Below are 14200 nucleotides of genomic sequence, written 5' to 3'. Positions count from 1 at the left end.
CGGAGCACCCGGAGGAAACCCACGCGGACACGGGGAGAACATGCAAACTCCGCACAGAAAGGCCCTCGCCGGCCACGGGGCTCAAACCCAGACCTTCTTGCTGTGAGGCGACAGCACTAACCACTACACCACCGTGCCACCCAGGTTTTCATCTGTGTGTCCATGTAGAATGATGTCTGCAGCACCAGGTAGTTTGAGATGTCGGGGAACTCAACGGATGGATAATTTTCCAACTCATAGGAAAAAATCCTTCTTTGTTAGCGTGTAACGATCTATCCCATTGAGTGGTTTCTATATCCAATTCTTTTGAGTGTACTTCTTGGTTTTAATAACTTGCTTGTTTGCTGAACATGGCAATAAGTTCCCGTGTTAATCGATCAGACTCCACTTTTGGATCATTAATCCCTTTTGGCTGAGAATGCCCTGCATGCATGGTTTTATACTGGCTTCTGGCACATCCATACAGTTTTAAATACAATACCTACAATTAAAAACAGTTTGTTTTTATTCCATTTATTTAATTCCTGGGCTCCCATCTCTAACAGGGAGCGATGTTGCATCCCATTCATTCACTTTACAATAGGTTATTAGATTCCAGTAGAATAGATGAGCCAAAATCATTGGGGATCTTTTTTAATGGGCCCCGACTCGTTACAAGTATGAATAGGTGGGCCTCAAAGCAGAAAAGGTTGAGAACCCTTGCCCTACATCATCATTTATTTCGACAAAACATCTCAAACGGTGGTTGTCTGGGTTTGAACAAAAAAACAAACAAACAAAAAAAAAGAGTCATTTGGGATCTGAAAGAGTTGACTCTTATCAGTGAGCTGAGTCAAATAATCTGACTGACAGAAAAGAGTATTACTATTTTCCCATTACAATTTGCATTTCACTTGCATAGATTTAAATTTCACTCAACTTCGTCGCTCATCGATAGCCCTGCCCACTTCACTTCATGTCATGTCACATCACAAATGGTCTCCTGATCTCCAGAAATCAAACACTGAAAACGAACAGGTTCTGTATGGATTGTTGAATATGAGCGAATTCTTACAGTGATTACAATATCGTGCATCGTGATACTGATTATATGTTCAAATCACTCATCCTTAACCTGTGTATTAATTGGTGTAGGTTGATTTTTGATGTTTGATGAGATTCAGAAGAAACACACCTGAGCAAGGCGATGATGATGGCAATGGTGATGATGATGATGACTGTCAGATGGTAAAAGAGGCACCAATTACGTGTTTAAAAAATACAAACAATTAATACTTGTTCAAATGATTATAAGGTAACAAAAACAAGCCAATGATACATAATTATCAAATTAACACATTTTCTAGTCTGTAATAACCAAACCCTTTAATGGCCTTTTTTTCTGGTTTTAGTGCATAATAATAATAATAACAGTAATTTTCATTCTGACCACCTGGAACATCACTAGTGAAAAATTTGATTAAAAAGGACCCTCCCACACTGGGAGCTGTCATACTGTAGTGCATTTAGGCAGCAGATGGGAAATGGCGATGACTAAATTAAGGCAGCTTAAAAAAGCCGTCTGTGAGGAGAAGGAAACATGACAGTATATTTTTTATGACCGATTCTCGGCTCTCCTCACAACGTTCCAGTTTGATCGTGCTGTTTTAGTGTTTCCCAGATCTGACTCATCAGTTAACTTCTTGGAAAAGATTTGTGCATTCCTGGCTGCTTGGATGAGACCTGTGTTGACAAGATCTGTTTTATCAGACAAATCTTTTTTTCCTCTAAGTGCTGTATTTTCTGGGTCAGATCTGGCGGTGATATCAGGATGTTTTGTCTCTACACGGTGTCTCATACTCATACACACGTCTCTGTAATAATCAGTTCTGCCATCCGCCCTCATCCTCCTCCAGTGTCGGACTAATTGGAGCGAGTCTGCATTCTGAAATTTGTTTTCATATAATTGATGTTCTATCTTGCTGTAATTACGGATCTGGAGCTGCATTTCCATAAAGAAACGGGACTGACTTAGGCAGTGAACTACCGTACACTCACACACACAGAGATGGTTAGAAGTAACTCAGTTAATTAATATTGTTGGAACTAACCAGATTAATTAATCGTGTTCACGGAAGCAGCTTGGAAAACAACGGATTTGGAAGAAGGCAACTCATTACAGCGTTAATCGCCTTCCGAGCCAAATGGCGTGTGACGAGCCTGATGGAAGAGTTACTTACACACACTAAAACGGCCATGTTTGGACTTCCACTTCTCTATATATTTTTTTTTCAACCGGAACTGCTCCAGGGGTTCATTACCTCCCTGAGATGCTTTATTAACAAGAAAAGGTGTGTTTCTGTTTCTGCAGACTGTTTACACCCAGGTCTGCCATTATCTCAGACCAAACAGTTCATTTCAGAAACCGATCTGCACGTTGTCCCTCCACATAAAGCCGCTTTAACAGATTTGTGAGTAAAGTCCAAAGGATTTACATGAACCATTTCAGTACATGGAGAAAAAAATTCCAAAAACATTAATTAAATATTTTTACTCAGTTATTTGGGCGGCACAGTGGTGTAGTGGTTAGCGCTGTCGCCTCACAGGAAGGAGGTCCGGGTTCGAGCCCCATGGCCGACGAGGGCCTTTCTGTGCGGAGTTTGCATGCTCTCCCCGTGGGTTTCCTCCGGGTGCTCCGGTTTCCCCCACAGTCCAAAGACATGCAGGTTAGGTTAACTGGTGACTCTAAATTGACCGTAGGTGTGAATGTGAGTGTGAATGGTTGTCTGTGTCTATGTGTCAGCCCTGTGATGACCTGGCGACTTGTCCAGGGTGTACCCCGCCTTTCGCCTAGCCTGGGCCCGCCCATCCTAAGTGTGACGTAACACGAGGGCCTGTTGCGAGCTTAGTCTGGCAAGGCAAGCTATCTCCAGCTCTTCCAAGCTCCCGAAAAATCGGGAGCCAATCAACTTTGAGCATCTCCAACGGCCCTGGGTAGAGGTGTGTTCAAGGCAGTGACGTAGTAGAACTGCGACCGGAAGCCATAGATTGTTTACAGAATCTATGCCGGAAGCGCTTCATTCACTAGAAACATTACGAACATGGAGCAGCGGCAAGCCTTTGACACAGCGGTAGATGCTGTATTGAAAGCATTCAATGGGAAGTTCTTATTGAAAACGGAGCAAAGAGCAGCCCTGGAGGTATTTATCTTCTTCCTGTTACTCAAGCAGTTTCCGTCGCATCACATACGTCAGAGGAAAGAGTGATGTGATTGGTTTAAGCTTCGTCACAGCCTTTTCTGGCTTCGACCAGTAGCAAACTGAGGCATTTCAGGGAGGCGGGTCAACCACGCGCTTTGGGAAACGGTTGGGCTTAATATCTTTGCCAGACCAAATGCTCGCAGAGCTTTGAAGTCGCGTTAGCCCAGGGGTCGGGAACCTATGGCTCGCGAGCCAGATGTGGCTCTTTTGGTGACTGCATCTGGCTCGCGGACAAATCTGACATTTGTTAACAGTTGGTCAAAAATAATTTTGTTAGGCATATATTATCAAAGTTTAAAAAATGACTTCCTGAAATCTAAATGTTAAATTAGCTTTCAAAATATAAAATATGATCACGTATTTGCAATCCATTCCATCTGGGTTTTTTTTCACCGCTGAAGTTCACGGGTGCGTCAGATCAGCCAATCCCAGCAGGCGACACGTCAGACATTAAAAAAAAAACGCGATTTTTATTGGACAATAAGGTGCCTACGGGGTCGTGTGAGGTAAAATTACATCCGCTTTATTTAAAATTCCAGCTAGCTACCTGTTGCATGCACAACTAACAAAGAAGATGGCGAAGAGAAAAAAGGATGACGAACTGATTGTGAAAACATGGAACGCGCTTCCAGTCACATACCACACACTGCAGCGAGTGAGCGTTGCTGTGTTGACCATGTTCGGATCTACGTATACATGTGAGCAGTCCTTCTCTCATCTAAAACACATCAAGACCAACCTAAGATCGCGTCTAACTGATGAAAGCCTCAACGCCTGCATGAAGCTCAACCTCACCGCATATCAGCCAGATTACAAAGCCATCAGTAAAACGATGCAGTCCCAGAAGTCTCATTAATGGTGAGAAGTGGTTTTTTTCCCCTTCTTGGCTTCAATATAAAAACGTAATTAAAAATAATACATTCGTACACTCTAAAATTGTTTGGTCTTTTTAAAAATACATAGGCCTACATTTAATTGTATTCATTTTTTTAATGGTATGGCTCTCACGGAAATTTTATTTTTTAAAAATGGGCATTTATGGCTCAGTCAGCCAAAAAGGTTCCCGACCCCTGCGTTAGCCGGACTACCTTTCGCACGTAGTCAGCTGGGATAGGCTCCAGCTTGCCTGCGACCCTGTAGAACAGGATAAAGCGGCTAGAGATAAGAATCTCGTCTCTCGATGTCTAACAGTTTACATTGGTGCACCAATACAGTTTCAGATGGTTGTTTAGTCTTTTGTTGTTGTCGTTTTTTTTTTAAAGTGCTGAGTACAGCAAAAAAGGTTGCGCTCCAAAATTTACATAATAAAATCCAACATAGCCGAGCATTGCAAAAAAAAATAAAAGTAATAGAGTTACATACTGTCGAGTTACAAAATTACACCAAGTTTACAGTTGGTTATTCATACTGACCAAAAAAAAAAAAAGTTTAGTACTTTTGTAACTTTGCATCCTGTTAAATTCAGTGCTTTGCAATGCTCAGCTGTCTGGGATTTTATTCAGTTTCTCGCTCTGGCGGTCTCACCATTCCCTTGTACTTACATATCCAATTAATCAATACTACATAACATATTTTTTTTCCTCCTTAACTTTGATTAATTATGCACCAAGTCAGCGAACACCGGAAAAGTTTCTGACACACATCTACGGTGTACTGAAGCACTTCGATTTGAAATCCACAGAACGATGGATGCATTTGTGTTCTTGTACAAATGGAGTTGGTTTATGTTACTGACTATACATTGTGTCTTTGTGAATGTTGGATAAATGATTCAACAAGTAATCCCTGAACCTCTGAAACAGCCCACGAGCATCTCTTATTTTTAAGAAAACAGTGATCAGCAAGACCAATTAGTTTGTATCATGGTTTTTTCTTTTTTTTTGTGAGACGGTAACAAATTTTCTCTTAGGGATTAACATGCTCTCGCTAGGACAAGGCAGTAGGGAGGGAGCTGTCACTCCGATACTCTGAAGTGCATAACAGCTTTTTTATCTCACCTACCTCGAGGTCTTGCTACTTGGCTGTGTGTCTCTGTAAAATATCTGACAGCTAATCACCAGGGGCATTGCTTCCATTTTGGCAGCCAGTTGAATTAGTGAAAGCTTCGTCAAGAGAAGATGAGAATGTGAGGAGGGTTTTTTGTGTGTATGTCAGATCGATTCTGGCCACGGACGCTTAACAAACTTTTTCAATTGGCCGATCCTCTCGAGATGGCATCATGCAGACAGTCTATTATTGTCCTGTCGCTCACTTTCTCAATTTGCTGCTCCATGATCTTGTTTCCACTCTAATTGGAAATGTCCAATTTGACACCAGATGTCTTCTGGGTTTTGAGGTTATTTGACATGAGAGGGATCAAATGTACCAAAAAAAAAAAACATTTTGGCAGAATTACACATTAAGGGCCAGAAGTCTGAGTCTATTACCAAGAATTGTTCATGTTTCTTCAGTTGTCGATGGACAGGGACTTGAGGGGTCTTCCAATTACCCGGTGCTGGATTGGCTGTGAGCAAAGTCACAGAACTGGGCATGAAGTGTAGTAATCAGTGAAGGGTAATCATGGAACCATCAGAATATCATCAGTTCTCTCTGTTCCATTCATGTAGAGGCGACTTAGGTATGAAATAAAATCCAGACCGCCAAGAAGACTTGGGCAGAATTAAATAAAAGAGAACTGTACCTTTCAATGTGTGTACCTTTGTCAAGAGTACCTTTTACCTTTAGTTAGGGAGTAGACAGGATATAGTCTAACTTTTGAAATCTATAATCTATTGTGTCTCAAGGGTACATTTCCATTTGTACCTTTCATGGGGTGTTTCGGATAACTGTTTTTTGACTGACCTCTCCCCTCAGATCTGTTCACCAAGTATGGTGTTCTCCAATTTCACCAAAGTACATAAGTCCATGCACTACAACAAGGTCTTGATCCATGAACGGACCATTTGTAAATTGGGATGTTGGATACCTTAAGTCCATTGGTTGACTCCCAACTTCTAGTTTTCACCTTTCCCTTTGTTCTTCCTTGACAGATCACGGTGACTGATCAGGGCGTACCAGCCCGCTCCACCACAGTACGTGTAATCGTGCAGGTGTTAGACGAGAATGACAACCGACCCATCTTCATGGAAAAGGTCTACAAAATCAAGCTGCCAGAGAGGGAGAAGGTGGAGAAGGAGCGTTCAATGCGTCGAGAGCCAGTGTATCGAGTCATCGCTTCAGATCGTGATCACGGCGCCAACGCTGAGATCTCCTACAGCATCGAGGATGGCGACGAGCAGGGAAAGTTTTTTATTGAACCCAAAACGGGCCTTGTATCGTCTAAGAAGTTCTCCTCAGCTGGTGAATACGACATTCTTACGGTGAGACCTTATCATCTGTCAATTTCTTTCCATCATTTTGGCTGAGAATTCAAAAGTGTAAGTGTTGAGTTTGTACCTGATGGAAATTGGGATGTAGGTTCACCTGTACATGGTACTGGATCAGCACATCCCTGACAGTATTTGATACTGGGTGATTTATTTCTGTACCATGTAGAACTGAACAATATGATGATTTGATGATGATTAGTATCTTCATACATGAAATCGCAGCACACTTTCGTAAGAGTATTGCAGGTATCATTAATACTTGATATTTTTACCGTGACTTCGTACCCTAATACCAGTGAGGGTTCAGGGGTCAAGGGTTTGTTGGTGAGCACCTTCCTTTGTGTCGCTGTCCTCACTGATATCAGTCCCACCCCCTCTATCGTTTACACAATGACTTCTGTCACATCTGAGCAGGTGCTTGGAACCAAGCTTTGACGTCCTTGACGCTGTGTTTGGCAGCCATTGTTTTGTGTCATTCAAATCCATTAGCAATGAAGAGGTGGCGAACATGGATAAACAAGAATTTCCGATGAAGATGAAAACACAGACTTACAAAACAACAGCCAACCAATTAATTAACATGTAAAATCAATGAAAAAGTGTCAAGACCTGGAGTGCAATTTTTCCATCTGTGAAACTGACAAATTCTCATCTCATCTCATTATCTCTAGCCGCTTTATCCTGTTCTACAGGGTCGCAGGCAAGCTGGAGCCTATCCCAGCTGACTACGGGCGAAAGGCGGGGTACACCCTGGACAAGTCGCCAGGTCATCACAGGGCTGACACATAGACACAGACAACCATTCACACTCACACTCACACCTACGCTCAATTTAGAGTCACCAGTTAACCTAACCTGCATGTCTTTGGACTGTGGGGTAAACCGGAGCACCCGGAGGAAACCCACGCGGACACGGGGAGAACATGCAAACTCCGCACAGAAATGCCCTCGCCGGCCACGGGGCTCGAACCCAGACCTTCTTGCTGTGAGGCGACAGTGCTAACCACTACGCCACCGTGCCGCCCCAACTGACAAATTATTGAAGTAAATCAAGTACTAACTGCCAACTAAGATAATTTTATACAAAGCTTCCAATGTAGTCTTGTCCACTGTACAGAATCATACGGCAAACAATAGAATAGCAATCACAGAATAGCATTTTCATTTTTGTTTAATGGGGACCCTGATTGACCTGTATTTCTCAAAGGGGTCCAAGCACTTCATAAAAAATGCTTCTGAACTGTACGTTTTTAGATCAAGGCAGTGGATAACGGCCGACCCCAGAAGGCATCCACTTGCCGCCTGCACATCGAATGGATCCCGAAACCAGAACCAAGTGCCACTCCACTGGCCTTCGATGAGAGCTTGTTTTCCTTCACCGTCATGGAGAGTGACCCTGTCTCCCACATGGTCGGAGTAATCACCATGGAGACCACGAACACTCCCGTCTGGTTTGATATCACAGGTACAATGATTCATTAGCTGTTGGCTAACATTTGAGAGTTTTCCCTAATTTGCTAATGAGTCAATCAAAGCACAAGCATCTTGAAACTTAAACCTCCTCATCCTGTTCTTCTTTTCTTTCTTTCCCTTTGCCTTTTCTAACCAACTGACAAGCTGTTGCTTTCTCTCTTTTTATGCTCCTCCTATATCCTCCTCTCCTTCTCGTTTCACTCTTCTTCTTGGAAGAAAATGCCGAGCCCAGTGAGGCGTTTCACGTCGTACAAGCTGCGTGCGACCTGAACTGCACAGCAGAAGGTATCCGTCGCAGATCTCCATTAGATCTGTGATTGGCTTTAATTAGTGATTGGCCTGTCATCTTCGTGTTGTGGTGTCCTGTATGTCTCAAAGTGAAGACTTGGCAAAGCAATGAAAATGCTCAATTTAGACTAGATGATATGTTCGACTCAGCTTAGCGACTCAGCTTAGCCCTTTTGTCTTTATGGTTTATAACTCACACATGCATACATGTATGACTGTTTGTAGCTGATACAATGTAAGTGATATCAGGAACAAAGTATTTATGACAGACAATATTTATAAATGATAAAAAGTGTAATGTGTCACGCTTTCATCAACAAAAAACATTAGCATTGGCAATTGCTATGATATAAGAGGAATAAAACATTTCAGGCCATGCTGTTACAGGAAAATAATCAGCTTCTGTATGAGAACAGTTTCATCACCATTCCATCGTTGATTATTTTCCTATAACAGCATGACCCAAAGTGCTTTAGTTCCTTACATAGTACAGTATCACCAAACTGTGCTGGACGTCAACAATACAGAACCAACATTCTTCAATTAAGAAAGCCTTGCTTGGCTCTACAGAAAAATTTGATATATTTTTACTGCGTTTTAGACTTATCTCTGTGGTGATTTTCTTTCCTGGAAATTGTGCTTCTAAAATAAGACACGGTGCGAACATTATCTCCCAGAAGCTTCCACCGGGCATGAAAACATTAGCATAAAAACAGTTCAGCTACTTAGCCTCCTGGAGTTATTTTGTGAATTATGAATGAGCAGATTAATATATTCTCTAAAAATGTTTCTTTAAGTGGGCAATCACTGCGAAAGGCAGAGTCTGGAGATGCTAACATCGCTAACAGTGAATGAAACATAAATATAAGCAGCATGGCTTTCAGTTTTACTCAGTTCAACATCTTCCAGAAGTTTCTGAATGTCTCCATTCTAAAATATTCAAAGAGTAATTTAGAAGCTAGCCTCCTTCTTTGCTTTTTGTACAGTATCTCAGGTCATACCTGTCAACTTTGAGGTTTGAAAAAAAGGGATATTTCCCAGATTTTTAACTCAAAATAAGGGAAAATTTCGGAAAGTCATACCCTTCACCAAGAGTGGGTGTGTAGTTGAATGGGGGGCAATTTTCTATCTAGTATTTGTGATTTCCTGTACTCTGGTGCATGTTGGTGATAGCCAAGACCCAAACTCAATATGCTTATGGTTTATAGAGTGCATTTGTGAATAAACTATACATTTATTTTTATTTGCTTTCAGTGGTACCAGTTATTTCCCAAATTAAGGGCTAAAATACGTATCTTATGTTAAAATAAGAAAGGTCATTATATAACCAGTCAATAAATTCAATTCCATTGCAATTTATTATGGTTTTACCATAATCATGGCCTCGGAACACTAGATAGATAGATAGATAGATAGATAGATAGATAGATAGATAGATAGATAGATAGATAGATAGATAGAGTAATAAAGAGATAAAGAGTAATATAAGATATTAAACCAAGAGTGATTTAAAATGGGTAAGTTTCAGATAGAAAATAAAATAGACAATGAGTGGATGAAACAGTTAATACACCAATTAGTTTACACTAGGCTATTTATGAGGTCTTAGCCAGGACATATTTAATGTAAACATGTGTAGCTTACCTTTGATTATTTGGGAGGCTTTCGTTTTCCCCATGGAAAATTTCTTTGCGATGGAAGAGTCTGGGAACATTCCAGCCACGCACTTGTTGAAATCATCAAAGAAAGAGAGGCTAATGTTTTTCTTAGCGATTAGCATCGCCATCTTCACCTCAGACCTAATCAGTGTTGCCAGATACTGCTGACGTTTTCCAGCCCAAAATATGTTCAAAACCTGCCAAAATGCACTTGAAACCGCCCAATCTGGCAACACTGGACCTAATCACTTGTTCAGCCTCGCCTCCGGACGTAGTTTTGTAATTACTGATGCCTGAGAGGGCGGGGACGTGAATTCATGGCCCGACTTCCTGCTGTAAACTCCTGTCAGAGGCGCGTCATGAATTCTGGACCTACCGACTTTTTTATATTGTGAAAATACGGGACTTTTATATAATGTGAAAATACGGGATATTTTCGGGAAAAAAAAAAAACGGGAAGACAGCGGGAAATAAGTCAAAATAAGGGAGTTCCCGGGAAAAACGGGAGGGTTAACAGGTATGTCTCAGGCTACACATTGTAGTTGTAACAGCTAGCACTACTGTTAGAATAGTTAGCCATGCCTAAAAACGTCCTTGCTTTTTTTGTTTGGCCAGAAAACCATTGCTGTTAGCATTTACTGTAATATTTTGCGTAACTAGCTATGAATATAGCTAATTTATCTATCTAAAATGAATTTGAAGCTTATCAAGACATAGATGAAAGTCTTCCGGATTTACCCGGAAATCCGGATATTTGACAAAACTCTTGAAAATCTCCGGTTTTCCAAATGGAGAAATTTATTTTTCGGATTTTTCGCGTTCCTAGACGCGGCATAATACTTCGCATCGTCCTTGCATGGGTGCAGTTCTTAAAGAGCCCAAACATAGTTCATTGATTAAAGACAGGTGTTCTTTGTTAACGGCGTGCATGCCGGAGCTCATTAGGCACGCGCGCCTTCAGGTGCACGAGCTAAGACACGCAGGACTGACACCGTTCTGCGCAAGCGCAACACAATCGTACTAGAAAGCATGTTCAAGCTGCCAGTGTAGCCGCAGTCTTTTTAGTTGCGAATTACAAGTATTTCCTCTTGTGTTAATAATTCGCCATGTCAAAACAAGCAAAACTTTCCTCTTTCTTTCGACGTGAAGAGAGGTAAGCAATTTATTATATTTTTTTTCCATCAAAGTTGCATTTTGTGGCTTCGAAGCTAAGTTTTAGTGCCGTTTCTAGAACACAACATCAAGAAAACGTGGAAGAAACGGCAATAATGGAAGAGCCGGTTTCTAAGCTACCTAAAACTAGCAATGGTAATTATTTTTTGTTACATAATGTGTTCAGTCTGCCAGTCAGTGTGTGACCCCCACCCTTGAAAAATCCTAGCTACGCCCCTGATTTATATGAGAAATTTGGTGTGTTTAAATTTACAGACAATACGAACTAGTGTAAACAATTGGCTTCAACTCACATAAATATGAATTGGAAATTTTTAGTTCACTTTAGCTTCTGCAAACGCACAACTCTACTAAAAGATTGATAAACGAGGCTCAGTGTCCCCAACATTGAAACCTGAAAGCTTTAGAAACTCTAACAGACCTTTAGGCTACTTTTTAACAGTACTGTTTAGGGATTTTGCTGAGTTTACCTTCAACTGTCTGATTTTTTTCAAAGTAATGAACTGTGTAGCCAGGAAAATCACCGCGTTTTCTAAATGCACTCCTGAAAATTACTCATTAATTAGGGGAATTAAATTTGATATTTTTGACATGATAATCATTAATGTATATATGACAGAAAAAGGCTTAAAAGTTATAACTTGTTTTAGTGAAAATAAGTACTAAAATGCACTAGAATGCAGGGTTTTGCGTGTTATGTTAAAATTTTTTCGGGAGACGTTCTATCGTCGAGTTCTATTGTCGTTCGGGAGACATTCTATCGTCGAGTTCAAGTTCTATCTAGTTGCTTTGTGCCCTGAGAAGTGGTTCAGGTACACAAACTAGCATGCTAATCTGTATGATACTCGTTAGCTGTGCTAGTATTTTGAGTGTTTAAAGTGCCATTCCACCATTGGATGTATTTTTTTGGCATAAAATGCAATATATTTTATGACAACATGACTAGACAGAGAAATCTTTTAGCTTCAAAATGATATATCAAACATAATTTTTTGACAACGACAAGTATATTAATTTTGCGACCAAAGTCACCTACCCTTTTAATTTCCGCGCGGTAGTGAAACGTGATGTCATCGGCAGGTTCCCCTTCTTGTGTACCACGTGACGTGTGACGTGGCACAGATTATCAGCAATGGCGGATAGAACGCGATTGTCAGCTTCGGAAAAGAAGCGAAGGAAAATAGCAAGTGATGCCCAAAGGAGACGGTCAATGGTGAATATCGGCACAGCAATCGACAAGTGGAAATCGCGTTCTATCCGCCATTGCTGATAATCTGTGCCACGTCACACGTGACGTGGTACACAAGAAGGGGAACCTGCCGATGACATCACGTTTCACTACCGCGCGGAAATTAAAAGGGTAGGTGACTTTGGTCGCAAAATTAATATACTTGTCGTTGTCAAAAAATTATGTTTGATATATCATTTTGAAGCTAAAAGATTTCTCTGTCTAGTCATGTTGTCATAAAATATATTGTATTTTATGCCAAAGAGTACATCCAATGGTGGAATGGCACTTTAAGTCAAAAGAAAGGATTCCTCTGACTTCCCAGTGCATGAAGAGGTCATTGATTATCTTTCTCAAATAAAACCATTAAGCACATGAAGACTTTATGAAAACTAATAACGCATGTAACTTTTGGTTATGCTAACTGCACCTGAGTGGAAAATATTTTAGCTAGGCTTGATTCTAGAGTGAATGTAGCTTGAGTGTTTTCATTGCAAAATGGACATGATCTTCTGAATTCATCTCCATTAATTATATTGGTGTATTTGTACATTACAGCACCCTCCACAATTATTGGCACCCCTCGTTAAGATATGTTCTTAGGCTTCTAATAAATTCTTTTTTTTTTAAATAATATAGGACAACAATGCAAAAAAAGAGAAAAATCCAACCGTTAATTCAAGTGCATTTATTCAGTGGGGAAAAAAATCCCATGTTAAGAAATAATTCTTTTACATGAAATAATGTGTGCTACAATTATTGGCACCCCGATGTTAATACTTTGTACAACTCCCTTTTGCCGACAAGACAGCACTTAATATTCTCCTATAACATTTCACAAGATGGGAGAATACAGAGAGAGGGATATTTGACCATTCCTCTTTGCACAATCTCTCTAAATCATCCAGAGTCCTGGGTCGTCTCCTATGCACTCTCTTCTTCAGCTCACCCCACAGGTTTTCAATTGGGTTGAGGTCTGGGGACTGAGATGGCCATGGGAAGAGCTTGATTTTGTGTCTGGTGAACCATTTTTGTGTCGATTTGGCCACATGTTTAGGGTCATTATCTTGCTGAAAGACCCAGTGACGACCCATCTTCAGCTTTTGGGCAGAGGCCACCAAATTTTGATTTAAAATGTCCTGATATTTCAAAGAGTTCATGATGCCATGCACCCTAACAAGGTTCCCGGGGCCTTTGGAAGAGAAACAGGCCCACAGCATCACAGATCCTCCCCCATACTTCACAGTGGGCATGAGGTGCTTTTCCGCATACTCATCTTTTGTGATGTATTAGAGTGTTTGTTGCCAAAAAGCTCTACCTTGGTCTCATCTGACCAAAGCACACTGTCCTAGTACCGCTTAGCAAACTCCGGACGTTTACGTTTATGCTTGTAAGTGCATAGGCTTTATAGTGCTTAGGCTTTTTCCGTGCATGCCTCCCAAACAGCTTGTTGGCATGTACCGGTAGATAGCGCCTGATGGTTGTTATGGAGACTTTGTGAGCCCAAGATGCTACTATTTGATGCAATTCTCTAACAGTGAGCTTTGGAGAACTTTTTACTTCTCTTACCATCCTCCTCACTGTGCATGGCGGCAAGATAAACTTGCATCCTCGTCCAGGCTTGTTTGCCACTGTTCCAGTTGTTTTAAACTTCTTGATTCTCTGACTGTAGATACGGGCCGGTGTAGGCGAGTGGCTATTTTCTTGTAGCCATTGCCTGACCTTATGAAGGTCGACACACATCTGCCTTACTTGAATGGTGTGTTCTCTTGT

At 41.1% G+C, this 14200-nt stretch overlaps 1 protein-coding gene across 5 annotated transcripts in view; it reads left to right on the top strand.

Annotated features, from left to right (window-relative positions):
• fat1a (FAT atypical cadherin 1a) overlaps positions 1-14200 on the top strand; it is a 132665-nt gene that overhangs the window by 57252 nt on the left and 61213 nt on the right. For all 5 annotated transcript variants that reach the window (XM_060916739.1, XM_060916740.1, XM_060916741.1 and 2 more), the window contains exons 5-6: positions 6269-6598; positions 7862-8072. In XM_060916739.1, coding sequence (XP_060772722.1) covers positions 6269-6598; positions 7862-8072 — 541 coding nt within the window. The remainder of the gene's footprint in view (positions 1-6268; positions 6599-7861; positions 8073-14200) is intronic.

This window comes from Neoarius graeffei, chromosome 3 (assembly GCF_027579695.1).
Source record: "Neoarius graeffei isolate fNeoGra1 chromosome 3, fNeoGra1.pri, whole genome shotgun sequence".
NCBI lineage: Eukaryota > Metazoa > Chordata > Actinopteri > Siluriformes > Ariidae > Neoarius > Neoarius graeffei.
The sequence above is the reverse complement of the archived record's forward strand: the minus strand, read 5'-3'. Positions and strand labels throughout refer to the sequence as shown.